This window comes from Protopterus annectens, chromosome 13.part0 (assembly GCF_019279795.1).
Source record: "Protopterus annectens isolate FY-2018-M chromosome 13.part0, PAN1.0, whole genome shotgun sequence".
Classification (NCBI taxonomy): domain Eukaryota; kingdom Metazoa; phylum Chordata; order Ceratodontiformes; family Protopteridae; genus Protopterus; species Protopterus annectens.
In genome coordinates, this window is record NC_056747.1 from 750,020,289 (window position 1) to 750,045,416 (window position 25,128).

The 25,128-nt window shown below is 39.5% G+C and overlaps 1 protein-coding gene across 7 annotated transcripts in view; it reads right to left on the reverse strand.

The window, feature by feature from the left end:
• Positions 1-25,128, reverse strand: part of MYO18A (myosin XVIIIA) — a 2,129,602-nt gene that overhangs the window by 756,483 nt on the left and 1,347,991 nt on the right. For all 7 annotated transcript variants that reach the window (XM_044054445.1, XM_044054444.1, XM_044054446.1 and 4 more), the window contains one exon: positions 15,135-15,200. In XM_044054445.1, coding sequence (XP_043910380.1) covers positions 15,135-15,200 — 66 coding nt within the window. The remainder of the gene's footprint in view (positions 1-15,134; positions 15,201-25,128) is intronic.

Sequence of the window (25,128 nt, forward strand, 5' to 3'; positions counted from 1 at the left end):
CATCTCATGAATTAAAAAAAGGTTGCAATTCGTTTTATCTAGTATGTAGAAAATGACAGGAAAACATTTTTCAGCACTTAATGAAGTGTACCTGTTTCTATTACTCAAGATAAACTATTCAGGAAGAGTGTTCCTTCCAGAGACGTCTGTCTTTTGTCAGCAGTATAAATTACAATCGGCTGTAACAAAAAGTTGGAAGTTTAAAAATGACCTGTTCAAGACAGAATAAAATGAAAATAATTCTGATCTGAATCACTGTTGTCTTCTTCCTAAATGTCTGGAGCTTTGATATACAGCAGCACTTCACATACATTAAGAAACATTTCCTGTGCCATTCATTACCAGGCTTTTCCTAGCTGTACAACTCATTTAAAAGTGCAATAGCCTGCTCCACTGGTGCAAAGGAAAGAAGCCTTCACTGACTTATGTCTGAAGAACAGGCATAAGAAGTTTAGGTAGCACAGGAAACAATGGAAGAAAGCAAAGCAGCAAAGTTATTCCATCTGTTCCAGCAGGAGGAGGGTGCAGTACATGCTTTACGATCAGAGTAATTCCCATAGATTACAAGGTGACAGACTCATAATAACTGAATAGCAGAGGCATGGCCTGCCAAAGAATGCACAGTAATCTAGTCAGGGTTGTGGATGAGCAGAGATGTTCAACTGCATACAGGGTTCAAATACTGCAGACTAAACATACCTGCCAAATGGAGAGCCAAAAGACAGCGAGAAAAATCAAAAGCTGCTACAGAGGTGAACCATTTCCTGACTTTCACCCTTACATGTGGCCACCACGATAAAGATCTACCTCCACTGCAATAGGGGGAAGGTGACACTAAGTGACTGGGGATGATAAAACTAGCCAAGATGAGGGAAACCAAAGGAACAGCTGGGGAGCTGAAGGGACTGAATGATTAAATGACCAAAAAGCATATACAAATCCCTACTCAGGCTTAGTAAAAAAAAAACATGGAAATAAACCCCTATGTCATCAGATGGATTGCCAGCTGGCTCACAGATAGGACACAGATAATCATAAAAAGAAGGAAGTTACCTCCAGAGAGAGACCAGTCACCAGGGGGATACCCAAGGGTTCTGTGCTGGCACCTCTCCTGTTTAGCATCTACTTTTCTGAAGTAAAAGCCAATACCAAATGGCTCCGGCTGAGTAGGTTTGCAGATGATTGCAAGCTAGCAGTAGTCATTAAGCCACCAAATGACTTAGCCATCCTGTTGGAAGTCTTGCCTCAAATAAGTAATGGGTGCAAAAATCATGGACTGAAACTAAATTCCAAAAAAATCATTACTGTATCCTTGGGCAAGTCACCTGCCCTAGGGAACTACTCCTTCTTCCTTCATCTTTTCCCAGTTAAGGGTTGCCACAGCGGATCACCTGTCCGCTCATGACTGTCAATAGAGTTTTATGGTGTCGAGTTGCCAGCCCGGCGCCCAACCTTCCACTGAAGGCACACACACACATGCACGCACTCACGCCTAGGGCCAACTTAGAGTATCCAATCCACCTACAGTATGTCTTTGGGATGTGGGAGGAAACCCACGCGACCACAGGGAGGACATGCAGACTCCGCACAGAAGGCACCCCAGCCAAGGATCGAACCGGAGAACCTCTTGCTGTGAGGTGACAACGCTAACCGCTGTACCATACCCCAGGGAACTACTATGTTGACAATACACCCCTAACAACTGAACCACTGTTCAGGAATTAGGAACTTATGTGGACAGTGACCTATCTTTTGATGAATATGTGTCTACTGTTGCAAGAAAGTCCTTCTACATTGCACAGCTTATAAACAAAGGGACTGTATGTAGATCTAGGGATGCCATTGTCCCCCTTTAGTCACTCTCATTGTGCCAGTCACTGAATACAATGCCATACACATTCAGACACATGCAATAAGTGGAACACCCCCAAAGATAACTTACTAAAGGGATACAAAGCCTAAACAACATATCCTACATGGACCAAATCAAAGCCCTGTCACTATACTCTGTATCACACAGACCACTAACCAGTGACCTGTGCCTGGCATACAAAGGCATCCCCCCAAACTCATTATTGCTAGCTTTACTGCACATCAGCAAGTCAAATGGCATCAGAAATACTTGGTGTAGGGATCTAAACCCATTCTGTAGGATCAACAAAACAGTTTGGAGGGGATACCGCTGCTGTGGAACAGACTCCCCATCCACATAAAATAAAGTTCATCCCTATCCATTTTCAACTTACATCTACTGATGAGAAACAGAACATTTACCCCATGACTGCCCCCTGTACTGCTAATGGACAGAGGCAGCTCCTAAACACTTTATCCCATACATGGGTCCCCTCAAATTATTTATGGTATGATCCCAGTTATTCTCATTAGGGGTAATATATAATTATAGACCATGGGATGGGTAAAGCTAATCTATTACCCAATTGGATAAGTTATTTTGAGCAGAAAAAAGGGAAACTGTCACGGCTTAAAATGGCCCAGAAGGACAGCTAGCCTAGTTCTTACCTATGAACATACAAGTGTTCAAACACTTTTAAAAGCAAGTATCCCTATTTTTTAAAAATACAGAAGACCCAAACCCTATTACTTAAGTATGAAATTATAGTGGGTTATACTTCTGCAGCTAATCCTCATGTCTCCAAAAATACTTTTAACATTGTCTGTTGCCCTGGAAAAAGCTTATAATTACAAATATAGTTAGCACTGCTTTGCTCTACACTCTACAGCTGTGCATTTCTACTCTGCAACAGGATAGTGGAAGAACTGTGACTTTGCACAACACAGAGTTAACAAATTTACATACCATGTACAAGACTGCAAGTTCTTAACAGCTAAATGAACGGTTATGCCTTGAAAGGGACACACAGACTATAGGCTGCTGAAGATCTGACCCATCTGTCTTCCAGAGCCCTACAAACATCCAAAATAAATGCAGATAGTGTAGATTGCAATGATCTACTTTTTAAATACTTTATCCAATTCCATACCATTCACATCTGCGTTTAACAGTGCCTATTACCCTCATTTCTTACGAAAGTGGAGTTTAGGGAACCAATGGGAACTTTCAAATAGAAACAAAAAAGGGTACACAAGATATTTTTATACAGAAAAAGTGAGAGAGAGATCAGAGGCAGCAACAAACAGAATTATAGGTGCATTCTCAAGGGAGATGCTCCAGAAGCAAACCACAATGACTCCACTACAGCAGCCCCTGATCAGACCACACCTTGAGTATGTGCAGTTCTGAAGGACATACAAGGAAATGTACTTCAGGCAGAGTAAAGCTACCAGAATGGTACAAGGGCAAGAGGGGAAAGTATATGACCTCAGAATAGAAGAACTAAAGCTCATCTCACCTGAATCCAGGGGGAGGGGGCATGATACGGATAAATAAGACCATGTCAAAAAGAGATGAGCAAGATGTCCAAGAACAGAAAGGGCAGATTAGGGAGAAGTGGAGAAGTCAGTGTCAGCAGACTGTAGGAACCAACTACTCACTGGGTCTTCGAAAGCATTTCTTCAAAGGTTGTTAGAATAGGTAGTGAGCAGGGAATCCAATGGAGGAATTCAAGAGGGCAAGAAGCAGGTGGAGAAATCAAAAGGAAAATAAAAACAGAGGAATAGAATGTTGAAAGCAATTACAGAGCAGACTAAACAGAGATGACTATAATCGGGTCTGTGATCATATCCACCTTTTTGTGTGTTCGAGACATGGATGTCAACAAATTCGCCTTAAAAGTGGAGCAAAGCTTGAGTGATGAATCCTGACATGCACGTCAAGAACACAAAATAGGAGTTCTGATCTGACAGACCTGATTGGAATTCTTTGTAGTCGATGGAGTATTATCTGCTCCATGTACAACCAATTACAACAAAAGGGGATAAAAGTGTAGGCGCTTGAACAGTATGAAGAGTCCTAAGTGTTTTATGCAGTCATACAGAAAACAGGCAGAAACAAAACGCATCTCTGACAAACTAAGTTTTAAAGGCTGTCAGACACTTCACCCTATCTCACACACTGTTTAAAAGTGCAGCACAGCAACCTAACAGCTTTTAAAGATGATTATATTTTTTTGTAGTTCATGGAGCATTATCTGCTCCATGTAGAACCACTTACAAAGGGGGAAAATGTGGGAGCATGAATAGTATATGAACAGTCCTAAGTTACCCTCTAGCATCAGATTAGAGCTTAATAGCCCTTAAAAGGGCTTAGCAAAAGCTTTTTAAGCAATTCCTGACTTCATAAATGTGCTTAACAAACCTGTCATTTTTCCTGATTTTGGAGGCTCCATGCATTATAATCTTACTGATTCCATCTAAAATAAAGCAAATGTAATTCAGTGTTCATCACTTGTTTCATGGATCTGGCTTCAAGGAGCATGAAACAATGATGGAGTGCATGTCAGAAAAAAGGCATATTTCAGAAGTCTTTTTAACTTTTATCTATAATCCTCCACTTCATTACTGATTTGGCAACTTCAGACTGAGAACATGACATGGAGTTATAAAGAATACAGGTAAAAAAGCCTTACTTTTAAAACATGTAAAAAAGTCACTTATACAGAAAAGCTGAAGTTCTTGACAATAATTCCTGCTGTTGACAACCCAGAGTGATAACTGGATCAGAAATGTCACTATTTACAGGAATGCAGGCCTAGACAGTGTAAATTCTTAGGGAAGAGAGGGACACAGTGCCATACTTCTAAGTATCAAGTGCAGGTAATGCTGTTTGTGACACCTCCAAATGTAATCATTAATACTTTTTTAGAATATACTGACAACTGTTTTTAATGTATAAAAAGATACAAAAACAAGACAGAGAGAGGCACCACCCATTTCACAATAGCCATGACTCCCATATTCCTGAGCATATCTTGTTTCTGCAAACATTCTCTTACACTCTATCTCTGGCAGGACTTCGACATAAGGCAAAGGTATTGCCAAGCATACTCTGTGTACTCAAATATATTGCGGTGGTACGGCGATAGCATTGTTACCTCATAGCAAGAGGTTCTCCCGTTCGATTCCCAGCTTTGCTTGGGAGTGCCTTCTGTGTGGAGTCTACATGTCCTCCCCGCGGTTAGGTAGCGTTCGAAAGACATGCGTGCGTAAATGGGCGTGCCTTCGTTGAAGGTTGGGCGTTGAGCTGGCACCTTGGCGTTTCGTAAAAATCTACTGCCAATCATTAGCAGACTGGAGTTCCGCTGTGGCGACCCCTTACCGGGAAAAAGCTGAAAGACAAACAACTCTGAGTACTCAAATGAGTAAATCTTTTTCTCTGAGCATCTCTCTCAAACATTATTACCTTAAAGACATAAGATGATGTTTAGGACTACTTAAGTTAACAAGTGCAATATTTTTATTGTAATTTGTTAATGATAGGAAAAAAACACTTTTTTATACTGCTACAGAGGACAACAGTTAAAAAGACAGAGGGAACTTGTGTTTAAAAGTATGCTGAATGTTCTGCAAGCAGCACACCTAGTCATATGTTTACAATTCTCAGCTTAAAGTAAGATTTTTTTTTTTTTATATATTGCAAATCCAGGTTTGGCTGCTTTGGGAGCTTCCCATGTGGATTTTCGAATGCACTGGCTGGCTGTAATTCACTGCTGATAATAGCATCTTGGGAAAAAAATTGTGACATTTTGAGTCTGTATAATGCATCTTTCAGCAAACAATCCTGAGACCTGTCCTCCTGAAGAGCCACTTAGTTTAACAACCAATTAAGGCACAGGATTGCCCTATGTGAAAATGCCTGTTTGTTCTTGCTGTGCCTCTCCATCACCGACTCGGCTGCTCTGTTTTAATGGAGTGTTTAGTGCTTTTGTTATGAAGCTGTTCTCTGAATGCATGTAAGCATTTATACCAAGATTGGATTAATATTTAGAGGCACCCTATTATATATCTAGTTTCTTCAGTACTGTTTTTTAAATTAGTGATGGGCATTTCATATCTAGTGTGGCTAGCACTAATCTGGAAACTGACAGCTGTTGCTCTAAAGGACATGGATGTGTCTTTTTTTTTCTGGGTCTATGTCATAACACTCAAAACTTATAACAAACTCATAAGGTCGAACCCATATCACTGAAAACATTTTCCATAAGAAATATATCTTAAAAACATATTTTTGCTTTAACCCCCCCCCCCCCTTACTTACTAACTCCATAACTGTACAACCAGGAAGAAAAGAAAGACACCACACACAGTGAATTAGTGCTTAAGAGCAAATATGGACATATACAGATCTGGGGGTACAACATGATGCTGAGCATCATAATGTTCTAGACTCATTTCCCTAATAACTCATGTGATAAGAAATTACATCATCACATACATTCTACACAATTCCACAGAGTTCCATGCTTTTCAGTGAAGTGAGTTTTTAGTGTTATGGGTTTTTAGTGAAATGGGTTGGACCTTACGAGTTTCAGTGTTATAAGTTTTCAGTCTCATGACGGGAACCTGTTTCTTCCTTATAATGGGCTGGTTTCAGTCTTTGGTAAACCCTGTGCTGGCTTCTCTGGCTGGCCTTCTGGTCAATTTTTGAACATGTTGGCTTGTTCTGATACATTTGTAGTGATAACATCTTGGAAAAATATCTCGGAATTTTGACTCATGTACTGCATTCTTAAGGAACTTTACTCTGACATTGTCCGAGACTTTACACATTGCATTATTTAACTCAATGCACTTGTTTACCAGTATCATTCTGTCCTGTATATCATATGCCTCCCATTAAATTTTTGAAAAAACAAAAAAAAAAAAAAAAGTCACTTCTTACAGAGGCCACCCTTAACTTGGCTAAACCAACCTGGTAGTGCTCAGGGCAGCAGCAACCAGAATGACTACACAAAAACTACAGGGAATAACCTAAGAGTGAAGTTGCTCTTTTAATAGGAATCGGAGATAGTGCTTGTTTTACCATAACTGCCAAGAACAATGTAGACAATACAGTTGTATTACACTTACCATTACTGTAGATGTTCAAGTAGATCAACACTGCAGTACTGATTCTGGAGTCTTCCTGTCGTGCAAAAGCCCAGCAACTAAGCAGTTTCCAGAGTCTTTGCATCATCCCTAGCTAACAGATATCCAGGGTTCAATTTCTGCACATCAGGGTATAAAAGAAGGGCATCTGTTGCCACTGTTTTCAGGTCCTTCTAAGCAGTCTGATGTCTGAGGACAGCACTAGGTCCCAGGTTGTCCAAGTCTGAGTGTGCAAGAGAAAGACATTAGGTAGAAAAAGGGGGTGATGATTGAAGCAAGGAGCTATTAGCAGGAATCTCCTCTCACCCTTGCTCCCAGCAAGGGGGGGGGGGCAACAAATAGAGGAGTTGGAGGGTGGGCGTTTGTACTGCAACAATGATCTACTCATGCATTTACAGTCATGGTATGTGCATGTTCTTCACAGTCAATGCTGCAGTACTGATCCTTGGCAGGAGTTCCAAAGCTATCTGTTGGGTGGCAGGGAATTGTTGGCCCCTAAGAAATAGTTGTGCAGGAGAGCAGTAGGAAACTGTGTTCTAGCTCTGGAAGTAATGCCTAAATGGTAATGTTTTGTAAAAGTCTGTACGGAGTTCGAAGTGGCAGCTTCTAGGATGGCTTGGGTAGAAACTCCTTCGAGGAAGACAGTGGTGGTTGCTCTGTGCATGGTGGAATGGGCTTTGCTGTAACCAGGCAGAAGTTTCCCATGGTGAATGTAACAGAATGTAATGCAAATGGCTATCCATTTGGATACAGTTTGCTTGAAAACAGGTCTGCCCTCTTTCCCCTCTGTGAAAGACACTAATAATTGCTTCACTCAAATGAGTTTTTTTTACCCTGTCTAGGTAGGACTCAATTTGTCTGTGTACATCCAGGGAATGAAGTATTTATTCTACTTTGTTCTGTGTATTTGGAAAGAAAACTGGATGGTGGATAACTTGGTTTAAAGAAAGTTCTGATACCACCTTAGGTGTGAAAGATGGATTAGTTCTAAGCTTTACTCTATCCCTGTGAAAGACAGTGAAAGGTCCTTCATACATGAGGGTTTATAGACTCTCCTTGCTTAGGTGATAGCTATTAATAATGGTAGCCTTTCAAGTCAGCAACTTTGGAAGGGGGGAAATCCTGGTTCAAAGGGAGGCAAGGTGAGTTTTCCTAACTCATATTTGAGATCCCAGGTAGAAACCAGCTTTCTTCTAGGTGGTCTTAAGTGAATGGCCTCCTTTAAAAATAGCTTCAGGTAGGGGTGAGAGTAAATAGGAAGGGAATGGGGCAGGCAAGCTGAAATGGCAGATGCATGTATCTTAATACTGGAGTAGGAAGGATCCAAAAAATAATTCTTGTCTAGTGGAACATCTAGTAGTTCAGCCTTGACCTGTTCTGATAGAGGTTGACTCCTGAGTCACGCACACCTGCAAATAACTGAACTTGTGGTAGCCACTCTGCATGATGCATCACACTCACATTTTAAGGAGTGTATGTAAACCTGTAAGACAGCTCTTGCCATTTCCTGAATTTCCTTAGACAACGTTCTATCAGCAACAGCCTCTGCCTCAGAAATAATTTGGTCTTGGAGGAACTCCAGGTATTTTAACATATGAAAATGGCAATTAGGTGTCCTCATACAAAGGGTAGCAGAGGAATAAGCTTTTTTTTTTGCCAAATCGAACAGTCTACTTTCCCTATCTTTGGGTAGAAGATGTGTAGTTGCCCCCCTTAGGTACCCCTTTAGTGAATTCTGTTGAGACTACAGAGGGGTCAGCTTTAGGATTCTTGTAAAGGTGCTTGTGTAAGTCAAGCACTCTGTAAAACCTGCCAGGCATCCTGGGTGCATGTAGGAGAGAAGCAGGGAACAAAGCGGGTCTGAGTCTGTGAAAACTGTTTGCTTTCCCAACTGAAGGCTTCCTTCATTTTATGAAGGGTATTCCCCGAGGGAGAGGTCCTCTTGGGGACAGGCAGAAAAGAGGGTATCATCTGAGTCTGAGTCAGGATAAGTTTGGGGTGGTAGGTGTTCAGAGTAGAAACTCCTCCTCCTCATCTTAAAAGCCAGTGGAGTTTTATTATTCTTGAAAACCCACATTCCTACACCTTTTATAAGGACAGGCTTTGGGGATGGTAGGATCTGAGTGTGGCTGGGTTCCTTTTCTTTCTGGAAGGCCATGAACTCTTGGGTTATGGTTGAGGAGATGACAGAGGAAATCTGACAGACCTCTTCATAGGTTCATAGGTAGGTACTAGGCTATCGGCCCAAGGGCCTACGCAAGCCTAGCCAACAAGGTTCCCTGGCTTATGCCACCCAAGCAAGTTATTTTCCTGTGCCACTGATGAGCAGACACACAGAAGTGATCCCCGGGGTGTATTTCCTATTTCCCATCCACTCATCAAGATTTTTCTTGAAGAGTGCTAATGAAGAACTTTGCTTGACATACATGGGTAGCCTGTTCCAGAGTATGGGAAGTCTCTGGGATAGGAATCTATCCCTCCAGCATATCCTGTTTATTGTGGTGACAAGGTTTAGGTCCCTAGAGCGTGTAGCTCTGAGGGATTGGGATTTCTTTAGGTGTAGCATGTCCAACAGCTCTGGGTTTGACATAGCTTTATATGTTAGGCAGAGATCACCTCTGGGTAGGCGATATGCTACGGAGTAAAGCTGGAGTTTTTTGAGGCGGTCAGTGTAGGGCATTTGTTCGAGTCCAGTAATCCTCTTTGTGAGGTACTTCGGTGGCCTTTCCAGCTGCTGCAGATGTCTTGTGAGGTACATTCCAAAAGGGGCATTGTACTCTATAATGGGTCTAATGAGTGATGAGTAGAGGGTAACGATGATCTCTTTTTTCCTGGACGAGAACCCTTTATGATGAGGTGTGCCACGTAGAAGGACTTCCTGACTACTGTGGTGATGTGACTATCAAAGGAGAGACTACTGCCCACCTGGGTCCCAAGGTCTCTTATCACACATTCAGTGTTAAGTAGATTGCTGCCTATGTGGTAGTTCATGGGTACAGAGTTTTTACCAAAGGGGATGACACTGCACTTTTTGGCATTGAGCTTGAGGCCATGGCTCTGACACCAGGCATCTGTCTCAGAGAGGCCCTTCTGTAGGATGTTCACATCATTTGGGTCATCATCTTCAGTTTAGGTGTCCATTTTTTCACAGTAACCTGAGGAAGTGGGTGCCTGATCATGACCTCAGACTGGGGTCCCACAGCTGAGGAAGATAGTGCGTCTCCCTCAGTACCCAAAACATGAAAGTCAGAAGCTTAGCATGCAGAGTGACCTCAGACACGACAGATGTTGATGTTGTGGAGGAAAGAGAATGGAAGCCTGGAACCATGGCAGCCTCCCGAGGAGTTGCACCCAGCCAAGCAGTTGCTGGACCAGAGGACTGTAAAGGCACCTCATCTAAGTCACTGGTTGACTTGCGACTTGATGATGTGGGGTGAAGCTTCAGCGATATCTTCTTAAGGGTCTTCACACAGAATTTAGTACAATCAGAACAATTAGGGATGTGCTGAGGCCCTAAACAGAGCAGATATGATGAGTGAAAATTTCTATGTGAGATTTCCTTCTGACACTTAAAGCAATTGAACCTTTTCAAACAATAAAGAAGAAGAGGAAAATCTCCAACAGGGTACTTATCTCATTGGCAAACAGGAGAAACTATGGAAATAAGACTGATGGACTGCGAGCGTTTTGTATACATGATGAAGCACATTGGATTGTGCAGCTAGAAGTAACTGAAGATGGCACTGATGGATGTCCTCCTTATACTACACAGAACATCTGCCTTAGTCTAGCAGTACTGCAATTTAACCGCTATGTAAACTCCAAATGAATCAGCAATATGAAAGTTTCCTTTATGAGACTTGTTGGGATTAATGTTTTCATCTCAAAGACTACTAAAAGGATCTGTAGAAATCTTACATCCACAGATCTACTCCTTGGTTAACACAGACATTGCCTGGAAACATTGTAAAAGACACCAATCACCTTCTTCATTACAATAGTACAAACACCTTCAATACCACATCAAATACCAAACAAGAAAATATATTTCACTCAGAAAACACATTTCACCTGAATGCAATCATCTTATGGGACTAATATGAAACAGCTCTGGAACTACATCAATTACTTAATGTACGTTATATCTGTAAAGTAAAGACCTTAAGTATTATGCTAGCTCTTCCTGTTTAAACTGCAAGCAATCTCAGAAAACAATTACTAAAATAAAGTCAAACCTAACTTTGTTGCACCAGATAACTTACCTTATAAATAGCTGTGTACAGTCTCTAAAGAAACAGCTTACCCTATCACTATACTCTTTATTACATCAATAAGATAAAATTATGTAAAAACAGTATAGAAAAATCCTACATCATCTCCTTCCATGAAAGGAGGTATATCTCTAGCGCTACTTAACTGAAGACCCACTGCCATCTTATCACCTCTACCAAAAATTCTATAAAAATACATTAATAATCAACTCCTCAGTCAGCTAACAGCCAACAAATTACTAACAAACAGAATCCAGAAGTGTCAGATTATGACAATCACCTGCTGTCTTCAGATTTCACAGAATTCTGCCACGTCATAGTGTACTGCTAACCATCAAATCACCTACCAATCAACCATCACTTGCTTAAGAATAAAACCTTACAAATACTCCAACACCCTTAACTTAATACATTAGCAGTGGTTATTTTTTTTGTATGCTTTTATCCTAGGGGTAATTTATGAAAGTATGTGCACGTATACTTAAAGTCAGTTCATAGGCTTAAGTCAACTATGGATATACTTTGATTTGTATGTTAACAACTGTTCAGTTCTTTACTTCTCAATTAAAGATTATTCTTACTACTGTTTACTGCTACACTTATATTAGCTCTGTATAACTGAAAGGCCAGACCTCTTTCTCTCGCAACTGTTCAAACTGCTACAAAAACAAACTTCTTCTCCACTGGCTTCTACAATAATACAAGACTCCGCATTGTACAGCAATAGAAAGCTTGACATTCTGCACCTTCATTACAGGCCCATCAAAGTAAATTCCAATGCAAAAATACTGCTTTCTCCATACTAGGTCTCAAACTCTAAAAAATCCATACCAACCTCACTTAAAAACACACCCTCTTGTCCAAACTTCTGCTCTCAGACAAAAATATGCCTCCAGAAAATAGTAAAATGCCAGTGTAGTATCTCAAATCATATAACCTATTCAAACCATAAACTCCTGCTCATTAGACACTTTCACTGCTTCTTCTGCTTTAGCCTCACTGCCCTTCAACTTATTGCTATATTAATGCACTGCTAAAGTACGTAAAACTCTTGGTCGGTCTATATTGTAAACTATCTTAACCATGTATATAATCCTGTTTCAAAAGATATATGCACTTGTATATAACTGTATGTAACAATGCAGTGCATAAACCTGGACACCTTTCCTTCTCTATGACTACAGAAATTGAATATTTGTGGGTTGATCTCCATTACTAAATATAATTCTATATATTCTTAACAACTGCATAATTAAAAATATTTTAACTCTTGCAATATCTGTCAATAATTTTTAAACTTTAACACTTTCCTGAGATGAGACTGAAATTTGTCATTAGTTGTGCTCGACCACAGTTAACAATGAATTAATCAATCAATTAATTAATTGAGCATTTCTCTCTGGGCCTCCACTGAAAAGGAGATCTTGAGTTCAGTTGGACTACTGACTCAATAAATGGAAATAAATAAATACATGCATGCATGCATACACTCACACACACACACACACACACACACACACACACGTACATAAAATAAATTACTAGTGCTCAGGAAGAGTCTGATGGTGAATGGCACTCTGTACAGCTACTGAAAAGATCAAGCTTGCACACCTGTATTCACCAAATGTAGCATAAGCCTCATAAATGTACCAGTGTCCTTTCTGCAGTGCTCAAACTGGTGCAGTGACTCCAGTGAACTTTTGAACACTGACTTGTTCCAACCATGACTCACTGTGAAAAAAAGAGCACAACTCATATCCTGTGTTAAAAACAACTACATGTAAAGATATTAAAGAAAATTAAGCAAAATGGCTCCATTATGGTAGACCAGCTGCCATAGCCTTGTGCTGCAATTGATAAAAACTTAACTGTGATAATAATGATTAAAAAATACAAGTTCACACTAAACTGCCTAGCAAAATTAATTGGATATCACCAAAAATAAGAATTACTTTACATACACCCCATCAAAACTACTACATCTGGTACCACTTTTGCCTGTCTATATTTACTCCTGCAATTACATATAATGTACATGATGTTCTAATGGTGTTTTCAGAAAGTTAAACCAAACCATACACACAAAGGTTAATACCTAAATCAAGGGCAAGTGGGGCATAAATGAATATTCAGAGTATAACAAAATTACCAACTCATAAAAATGCTCACAAAGAAAAAAGCAAAGGTGTAATACCTGTATGTATCGCCATGCAAGGACATTTTTTTAATTAATTTTCTGCTTACCTACTTGATCCAAATCAGGCATGAGGGACAGCCACCATAGCCCGTCTCAGCACTCAATAGACGCAACTTAACCCGGTAAGATATCAGCATTTAACAGGATAAGTGCACATGCACTCATATACACAGTACAGACATGTACAGCACATCATTAGAATGCAAGAAGAAACAAATCACCCAGCGAAAACACAAACAGAGAAGACATGCAAGTCTGGCAGAGAAGGTTGTGAGGCAGTAATATTAAATAAACTCACTGAAAAATTGGGAGTCGTAAACATTAAAAAAAAACAGTGGCTTGACACTGGTTCTGTAATGATTAATGTATTCAGTGTCTAACAAGTTATTTAGTCAAGAAATCTGGAAATAATATACAACCCTTTGGCACTGCAAGAGTTCTGCAAGGCCAACAGCATTATATGACTAAGAATGGCAAATCTAGTTACTATTCTTTTACCTGCATACATGTTTCCCCACAAATGAATCCTTTAAAGAAAACCATTTGAAATGACCACAGAAGGGGCATTTGAATGAGAAAAAAAAAAACATTTGATGGCATGTAGTACTGGTTTATTAGTTTTGCTGTACCTACAATTTTAGGTCACAATACTTTCTGATTTGAAATTACTAAAACTAGTCATTGCAAGTAATGCATTTATTTCCAAATCAGTCCAGGGGGCTCAAACAAGTCAGTACTAATATACTCCAGAGCTGTATCTGATAACAAATTTGTTCTCCAAGCTAGTGAAGCAAAGCTGTCAGCTTCAAAAGCCACCTACAACTCCACACAAAGGGGTACCTATCAAATAATCGAATGAACATATTGTCAAACGTCATATGGTCAAATCCATATCAACAATTCAGTCCATCAAACCTTTCTGAGATCACATTACAGTGGGGATCAGGAAACTTTTCCCCACTGTTGTGCAATCACAGAATTGGTATATATAATTAGCAGGGGGTGGGGGAGTGCAGGGGGGCTTGCTTCCCCTGCAGAAGCAGTTTTTGTGGTGTATGCGGGTGTTGCCCTTGTTTTGATGATATGGGTTCGACAATTTGTTCGTTTGATTATTTGATAGGTATCCCCACACACTGTCATCACAGCAATCAAAAAGAATGGTTAATTACAAGGAAACACATTTTTATGTACAGTTTATAAAGCAATACACTGCAATAGCCTTTCAGCAGATTAAATCAGCTGAAGCACTCAGGCTCCAGAACTGACTGTCAGATTTTGCTATTGAACCTTAGGATCAGTCAAAACAGGAGTGAATGGTTTTACAAAGGAATTTTGATCATATCTGGGAAGGGTCTCTGCTATTGGACTGTGTTCCCTCAAGATCAGTGAGCTCTGTTACACAGTTGCAGAAAACAAAAATAACAACCTGCTGAGAAAACACAGGTCAAACTCGGCAGAGAAAGAATGAACAACTTTGTTGCCTAAACTAAGCAAATTAGCTTGATCTTGTCTACTTAAACATATTAAAAGACTGCACTGAGGACAGCTTCCAAAAGTGTTTAGCTCCACACATTTCGTGCCAGCCTATTGAGCACCCTACTAAAGCAGTAAAAGATTAAATAAAAACAGCAGCTATGCGATTACAATAAAGGAGAACTTACTCTGCTAAGGCCCATATGGTAGCTGCTTTTTTCCAGATCCAGGCACTCCAGAAGTTCTTCCACTGCCTGCAGGGAGAAACAGAATGCAAGAAAATGCATGAGTCTCATCAACATTCAATACAAGTTGCTGCTGAAAACCAAAAGTAGTATCAAATATTAAGTGGGCAAAGTGCTACCAAAACATATTTCTGAATACAACATCCTACCTACCATACAGGTAGAACACCTGTATAAAAAATAGGTTTCAGAGCTGCGAAGGAAAAACAGCTGTGCTGAAGTTGATAATTACATACTGACATATAAAAGACAATTCTGAACTGTTTACAATAAAGTTTTTATTTGCAGTTCAGTGCTGGGATTTGGGGTCCTTAACTCCATGCATCATATCAGCAACTGTGCACACAAACCCATACCTCGACAAGAGCTACATCTTTATTCAGGGCTTACTTTGAGAAGGCAACCACAAACCATGGACCATGAAAGTCTCACCATGCGAACTAAACACGTAAATAAAACAAGTGCCTTTGAACACACGCAAGGGTGACGTATCCATCTCTCTGGAAACATGAAACTGAGCCACTAAAGCTTAGAGTAGGATGCTTTATCCTTCTACTTTACAGTGTGAAAGAAGCCAAGCATAACACTGAAAAGGGGCTCATGTTGCTGTCAGCCAACACAGTCGGCTATAAGCAATTCATTTTTGAATGCCTTGCTTATTTAAAAGGCTACCTTTTGTATCATAGATGAAGAATCCCCTGCATAATTGATTATACTAAAACTCATTTGAGCTACTCTTTGCAACTAATTAGTAACTACTTTCCCTCTTGAATCAACAAACTACTCTGCATAACAGCACTTGGAGATTGCCTGCCTTTTGCATATGTAAATGGAAGTTACCAGTTGTTTTAACTGCCCCCCCTTACCTTAGCAGTTCTAAAGTATTAGTATTACACTGCACTTGCGTTCTTTTCATTCTTCCACCTACTTTGATCTCTCACTTGGATCCCAAGCATTCACACTGTTCTCCTTCATCCCACCCACTAAGAGTAGCCAAGTTTATGCTGGGTGTCCACCAAGCTCATGACAAGTGTAGTGGATATCACTGCAAGCAAACATTAAAACTAAGCAATGTTACATCTCTGAAGACCAAAAGATCTAAACTTGAAATAAGAAATGGAATCAAGCAATTATCATCACTGTTTATGGAAGAAGGCAAAATCATAACATGAGCTAACAAGTTTAAGAGGGTTGTTGTTGTGTCTTTTGGCTTATCCCGGTTAGGGGTCGCCACAGCGGAACTCCGGTCCGCTAATGTTTGGTAGTGGATTTTTACATGCCGAGTTACCAGCCCTGGCGCACAACCTTCAACGAAGGCACGCCCATTCACGCATGCCTCCACACAGAAGACGCTCTAGCAGAGAATCGAACGCGACAACGTCTTGCTGTGAGGCGACAATACTACTGCAGCACCACTACCGCGGGTAGATAACCTCATTTACATATTACCTTCTCAGCTTTGCAAACAATGAAACAATGTTATACTTACAAACAACTACAAAAAATGTAACTCTTATTGCCTTGCTCTAACAAAATGCAGAACATGAAAAATATATACTTGTCATTATTATTATATATTTGCTTATTTAATTTACTTGACTGTTTTTTATAATTCATTTACCATGGGTGCTGTTTTTCTGCAACAAATCAGAATGAAACAACGCAGACGAATTCCCATTTGTCACAAAATATATCCTGGTTAAGTATCAAACATTTCACCTTTTTATGACTTTTCTGCAATCTTCTTGCTTTTGTATTTAATTCATGATCTGCAACAAGACTACAACCCCCTATTCCTTCCCACACTCAGCACTCATTATTTCTGAGGGATTATTCTTTACAAAAAATTGAAAGTTAACTCTACATATATCTGCATAACAGTGCAGTTTTGCAAAATTTGTTTTTATTGCCCACTGTTGTCTCAAGAATGTAAATGCAGAACAAAGTGAGAGGGACGAAAGTGACAGTAATAACACGAGACTCCTTCCTTTAGGGTCCATATTTTATGTTTTACATTTACCTAATTAAGGTGGGTATGCATATACTTGACCTTGTACATGGACTATTCATTTAAGTAGAGTATGACATATACAATGCAAAATGCAGCAGAAGAATTCAAAAGGACTGATCACAGCAGGGATAGCCTTGACATAATTACTTCATATTTATGAAAAGTTTTAACAATAGTGGGACAATGCTACAGTACTTTTGGTTTTGTTATTACACATGCCAGTTTAAATTATCTCAAGCTGAAATATAGTAAGAGAAACTCAGCAACTAATGACTAAATGGAAAAAGATACTTTAGCAAAAGTCTGGAAGGCTTTCTCTTGTGGCAACTCTTCACTTTATAATTACATTTACCCATTGGTATTGGTTTGTAAATGTAATGACAGTAGTCTGCTGCAAAGCAGGTTAAATGACAAAATATACTCATACCAAAACTAGAGCCATTGTAGACAGACTGCTGTTACTGACTGCCATCTCTATCCAAGTAAATGTACTGACTGTTCATGAAAGTGCAGAGGAAGCAGAAAACACCCTGACTGATTTTTTTTCCTGATTTTGTTAATGTATGAGAAGTGTGGATTGTACACTCTAAATTGGTCCTAGGTGTGTGTGTGTGTGTGTGTGTGTGTGTGTGTGTGTGTGTGTGTGCGTGTGTGTGTGTGTGTGTGTGTGTGTGTGTGTGTGTGTGTGTGTGTGTGTGTGTGTGTGTGCCTTCTGTGGAAGGTTGGGCGCTGGGCTGGCAACTCAACACTGTAAAACTGCACTGCCAATCATGAGCGGACAGATGATCCACTGTGGCGACCCCTAACAGGAAAAGCCGAAAAAAGAAGAAGAAGATGAGAAGTGTGAGAGAAGTCCTTTTTCATGGGTAACCTGGGAGCATAAGGAAGTTAAAGGACTAGCTCAGGGGCACAATATTTGTATGTGGAACTAAGGGGAATCAGATCCAGGTCAGACATGAAGTTAACATCTTCATCACTGTACTATACTTCAGGACACATGGAACAGAATGCCTTCTTGTTCAACAACATACCACAGCTACTAGCGATAACCATTATTCTATTAGACAATTCAGTTGCACATGATTTAAGACAAGTTAATTCAAGAAATGTTTTCTGGTTTAAACTGCCAAACAGAAAGTGAGGAAAAAATAATCGCTGGAAATGCCCTGCAAAAATAGGAACCACACATGTGAGCTGTTATTTGACCCACAAAGTTCCACAAGAATATGTTTACATGCATGTTGAGTGTGCCTCAAGTTTCCCACAGATTACTAGAAGGGGATGTGATGTCAACAGTCAGCTAACACACTTGCTAAGGATTTTTTCTTGAGCTGACAAGGAGCTATTTGGCCATCTGAAATAATAATCAATGGTCACTGAGAATTTGTGAAAAGATAATCACAGTAATTAAAATTCCAGAGTAAAAAGAGACAGCTATGCTTAGGCAGGTATATTCTTCCTATGTTGTATTACCTTACCAATCCACTTGAGAAAAACAGTATATTATGAACAAAAACAGCATATTATGAGCAATTTTAGAAGTTACAAGTACAGTAAGCTTGGGAAGTAGAAGACTGGCAGTAAAAATGCCATCCCGGATGAGTTATCATACAAGTTTTCATATTCTAAATCATGTCTTCACTGTGCAATAGAAAAAACAAAATCAGAATTGCCTTCCTCAGTATTTTATGTAGCTTAATATTTAATTCAAAAATTACTAATTCTAATGGAAAATAAATAGTTTATAATAAACAGCAACATTTACATTAAACAATGTAATGAAGTAAACACAGATGAAAGGGAGATGCGGATATTCCCTCAAAAATGAATTCTATATGTATCTGAATAAGCATATGAAATACAAGAAGGATTCCAGCTTATCAGTATATTAAAAAGATAAAGCCTTACATGCTGAGTAATTCTACACTGAACCTGTTCAACTATAGTTATCAATCCAAAACTAACTTGTTTCAAATAAGGTGACTGTTTTCAACCCCACTGTACACCACAGAGATGCACTTTTAATGAAACAAATAGGCAATTAACTAAACAGCTTAAAAATTAATCCAAATATCAGTTGAATGGTGCAGAGGAATTGCTCACAGCTGTTAATGCTGGTGACCCAGGTTTAACTAATAGCTACGTAGCAGAAAGCTGTTACGAGAAGGAGGCCAGAAGTATGCTTTCTTCCATTCAATTCAGTTTTATTTAGAACTAAACATGATATGTGGAAGGTAGATTGACCCTTTTGGGACTTTTTAATCACAACTTACACAACAGTACATGCAAAACTTTACAGAGAAGTAACAATTAACTCAACAGGTTAGGCTTTGAAAAACAACTATGTAGAAATATATCAGGGATTGCCAATTTTCAAGACAGTCTTACTTATATCCATTAAGTATAATTCATATATTTTTTATTGAGAAAGTACAGTTCTGTAAAATCTTACCAAAACAGTAAACATCCTTCTCTTTACTGTCGCAGTATTCCTTACATAAGGGATCTCCCGCCAAGGATAGCCCAACATCCGGCCAGTATACCAAAGCCTTTAGTATTTACAGGGACTGTAAATGTATGCTCCCTACGCAAAGTGTAGAGCATAAAGGTGACATATGGATACACACACTTCAGAAATGAAAAGCCACAGAAGGAACAAAGTGCCTAGCGACCAGCAGGAAAATGTGCATCCAGAAAGAGGAGAGAGAGAGAGAGGAACCCTTTATCCAGGAAGACAAGAACAGGCTAGAGCAGAGAGGGCAGGAGAGAGAGCAAATACTGCAACGGTGAAGAGAAGGACAGCTACTGTTATGGTAAGGTTTTAAACAACTGTATTATGTCCTTCCATATCACTGCTACAGTATTCCTTACATAAGGGAGAGTAAAAAAAAAAGCTCAAGAGAAAACCTGGGAGGAGGAGGATGGCAGTGAAGAACCCTTAAGAAACAGATGCAGGATAGCCCTGGCAAAGCCATCTCTAGCCCTGGAAATAACATCCAGCTTATAATGCTTAGTGAAGGTATTGACAGAAGAGCCAGCAGCAGTCTCAAGAATGAAAATGGTATCCAGCCTTTTGAAAAAATAGTACCAGAGGAAGCAGCAGCTCTGGTAGCGTGAGCATTTACTGATGAGGAAAGACATTTCCATGAAAAGAATAACAAAAAGAAATGGCTTTAGAAATCCAGGAAGAGATGGTCTGCTTAAACAGCTAAGCCCAAACACCTGGGATGAAAAGCTGCTCAGATCTGTGAATAACTTTAGTTTTATCCAAATAATATCTGAGCTGTCTATACAAGTCCAAGGTGTGAAGAACCTTCTCACTGGCAGACTGTGGAGAAGGCAAACAGGAAGGAAGATGAACAGACTAATTAATGAACAACTCAGTGACCATCTTGAATGTAAAAGAAGGATTAGCCCAAAGAGACATCCTGTCCCTGCGGAAAACTAAGAAAGAAGGAGCAGCCATGAGGGCCTGAAATTCAGAAACCCTCTTGGCCAGTCTTCCAAGTACAACGTTGTAAGGAAGCTGAAGCAGTAGGCTCTAAAGGAGCCTGACTCAATTTTTCCAAGAACAAAAATGAAGCTCCAGAAGGCAGAATAGGCTTCATAGGAGACCTGACATGAAGGACGTCTTCAAGAAACTGTTTGACCTCAATACTAGAAGCCAGAGGAGGATTCCAGGGCAGACAAGCCTTTAGTATTTACTGCTGATAGGTGAGCTTTAACTGAAAAATATGCCAATTCAGCATGGATCAGATCACACAAATAAGAAAAGACCAGAGGAGCCACCGCAGATAGAAGATCCTGATAGCAACAGAGGCGCCAGACACAAAATCTCTTCCATTTGGACAAATATGATTTCCTGGTAGTAGGCTTCCTGGCCTACTGCAAGACCTGAAGCACGTCCTCAGAAAAAGGGTGGCTAAAAGGGATCAAAAACATATCAAGCATAGCATCAGTTGAAGAAAGGACAAGCGAAGATGAATAACAGATCCCTTGGTCTTCTGTGAGAAGGTCCAGCCAGTGAGGTAACTTGTAGTGATTGCCCCTGGCCAAGTGAGAAAGAAATAAAAGGTTATGTCTTACCATAACTTGGCATCTACTCTGTCTTCCTTCATTCCTCTTCACAATGTGGTCTCGGATCCGGCTTGGCCACATTCTACAGACATGAATCCAACTTTCAAGCTCCTCTCTCTCACCCAAAATGCACTACATCCACCTAAGTACCTCAGATCAAGTTTGCTGATTCCATACATCCAACCTCCACACAGCAAAGGAACAGCAGAAGAGGCTCAGACATGGGACGTAAGAGTCCCTCCATAATCTAGGTTCCTCTAGAAGATAAAGACAGGAGGATGGTTGGGTAGGAAAGTGAGGAGGAATGAAAGAAGACAACACAGATCCCAAGTTATGGTAAGACATAACCTTTTAATCTGATGCTGTCTTCTTCATTCCTCCTTACAATAGGGTCAAAGTCCCTAGATACGTAGATCCAGGGTGGCCCTCATGGACGGATATGCCACAGCATCATCGAACCAAAGGAGGCCCTGTTCCAGGATATGATATCCAACTTGCATGCAATACAAAGGTATGACTGTTAGACCATGTTGCTGCTGCACAAATGTCATCAACAGAAGTTCTAGAATAGAAGACCGTTGAAGTAGCCATAGGTCTGGTGGAATGAGCCCTGGGAGGTCTAGGTAATTCCAATCCCTTGGATGAGTAAATGTATGAGATGCAATCAGATAACCATTTTGGCAAGGTAATTTTAGATACCACTTGTCCAAGTCTATTAGATGAGAAAGCTACAAAAAGCTGATCAGACTTCCTGTGTTGAAAAGTAGATAGGTAGTGATGGGTGCCTCCAAAACCACACAGCAAACACAACAAAGTCTTGAGTTTAAAATTGGATCCAAGTAAATAAAAATCCAAAACTTTTTTATACAAACAAGTGAGAACTTTAGTTTATTAAAATATAAACTTCATTAGACAACTGAATAAAAACCTTGCAAGGTTTAAATAATACATACTCTTGCATTTGTGAATAAAAAATTAAGTAAAAATCATGACATCATCACCAAAAGTTTAACCCTTCTGTCCCCAGAAAAAACAACAAATTATACATTGGTTTAAAATGTGTATGTATATACACTCATATGCTCGATAGTGATTTGAACTTTCATAGATAACTAAACTTTAATCACTTATCCACAATTTTATTTCTTTCTAAAACCTTGAGTTTTAACACAGGTGTGATAGAGGTGATCTCATGAATGCCTGGCCAGTTATATGCTCTTAGCAAAATCTGCCACCTCAATTCTTTTAGTTCTAAATAGAGGCTCCTTGGTCTCCTATCATCCATGTCAACATGATCAATGGCCATGAAAGAGAAACCATGGTTTGTATTTGTGCTGATGTGCCTAGCCAAGGCATTATTAGAATTGTTCTTCCTAATGGCGTACATATGCTCATAAATCCTCTGGCTGAATTTCCTTTCTGTTTTACCTATGTAAAACACAGGACATAGGTTACACTCAGCCAGGTACATGAGTGCTTTGGAAGAGCAATTATATTTGCCTTTGATTTTATATTTTACAGCATTAATTTCAAAAGAATTTCCCACCTTCAGTTTATGACACCAGTGGCACGAACCACATTTAAAGGTACCTGGGTGTTGTTGTTTGACAGGCTGATGCTTATTCTTTAAAAGATCTCTTAGGTTCCCGCCTTTTCTATATGTTATACAAGGTCTGTCTCCTACACTGACCCTCATGTCTACATCCCCATGAGAATGTCCCAGTCCTGCCTTTTCTATATGTTGTACAAGGTCTGTCTCCTACACTGACCCTCATGTCTACATCCTCCATGAGAATGTCCCAGTCCTGCCTTTTCTATATGTTATACAAGGTCTGTCTCCTACACTGACCCTCATGTCTACATCCTCCATGAGAATGTCCCAGTCCTGCCTTTTCTATATGTTATACAAGGTCCGTCTCCTACACTGACCCTCATGTCTACATCCTCCATGAGAATGTCCCAGTTTTTCTGAAAAAAACTTCTTCAAAACACTTGAGTCTGTATTATATGTAGTTATAAAAAATTCTTAAAAAAAGTTCCTCTATTGTTATTGTGCATATGATGATCTAAAGGAATATCACATGTGGAAATGGGAACTAAAACTTCCTTTCCTTGGTAATTAGTGTCTTCATTTGCCTGTAAATTAGTAACTAAGCCTGGTGATGTGATATTAGATCTATTACTCTGACTAACAGGCTGATGTTCGTCTACAAAAGAGAAACCCACTATGGGTTTAAAATGTCCAGACTGTCTTTTACTAGTCACTTCTTCATATATTTTGTTAATTAAATCTATTGGATATGCTCTCTTCAAAAGCATTTTTTTCAAATAAGTGCATTCCATCTCAATATCTTCTTCCCTTGAGACCATCCGAGCTGCTGTTACCACCTGGCCTTTAACAACCGACCATTTCTGGTGCTTGGGATAGGAACTACTGTAATGAAGAAATGAGTTGGAATACGTCTTTTTTCTATGGCTAGTGGTAACATACATGTTATTACCCAAGTCTTTAAAAAGATGGACATCCAAGTAATCCATATGTTGACTATCCACTACCCAAGTGAAGTGTAGGAAAGAAGTAGTGGTACTGATGTAACATAAAAAAGAATCGAACAGTTCTTGGGGGCCTCCCATATTAGACTTATATAATTTTGGTATCTGTAGTACATTTTGATGTTAGAATTGTATATAGACTTGAATACAAACTTTCTCTCCCAATGTGCCATGACTGCATTGGCAAATGCGCCCCCACATGCTGAGCCCATGGCTACACCAGTCTGTTGAAGGTAATATTTGCCATCAAAAGAGAAAAAGTTATTTAACAATACTACTTCCAACAGTTCTAAAATAAGATTAATTTTCTCTTGATGGATTCTGTGTTCTAACAAAATTTCATTAACCCAATCCAAACCAACTGTATGTGGGATAACAGTATACAAGTCTTTCACATCAACTGTAACTAATAAAAGTCATTTTTATCAAAGACTAAGTTGTTAATATGCTGTAAAAAGGTCCAAGAATCCTTGCAAATTTGGGTTTCTCTTACTAACACTTTTTTAAATTTTTGATCTACATACTGAGCGCATGCTGATGAAATTGAGTCTCTTCCATCCACTAGCGGACTCATGGGGGGGGGGGGTCATTGAGGATTTTGGGTATACCGAAGAATAATGGGACTCTTGGAGTGATAATGTTTAAATAATTATATAATGGAATGTCAATTCTTCTTTCTATGAACATATCATTTAATTGTCCCGAAATTCTTCTGTAGGCCCCATTCAGTTCATTAAGTGAGACTTCTCTATAGTTTTCACTATCAAGCATGCTATACAATTTTTGAGTGTAGGTCTCCACATCCATGATCACAACCCCCCCCCCCACCTTTATCTGGCTTCATAATCCTTATATCCTGTCTTTGTAATGATTTCAAACAATTATGTTCCAATTCACTAATAACGAAAGCGCTCACTTGTTTGTACAAAAAAGATTTGGATTTTTATTTACTTGGATCCAACTTTAAACTCAAGACTTTGTTGTGTTTGCTGTGTGGTTTTGGAGGCACCCATCACTACCTATCTACTTTTCAGAAGATGGTCTTGTTTTTTCGTTTGGTTTGCCATAGACTTCCTGTGTTGTTTGGTCCTGTACACAGAATAACAGAGTTGTCTATGATCACATAGAAGACAGAGTACATAGTCCCCTTTATTAGAGAAAGTGGGAAAGAACACTGGTAATTGGATGGATTGATCAATATTGTTCTCGGTAGCTACTTTGGGCATAAAGGACAGACTGGTGCGTAAGGACACAATGTCTTTATGAAAACATATGTAAGGAGGTTTGGAGGATAAG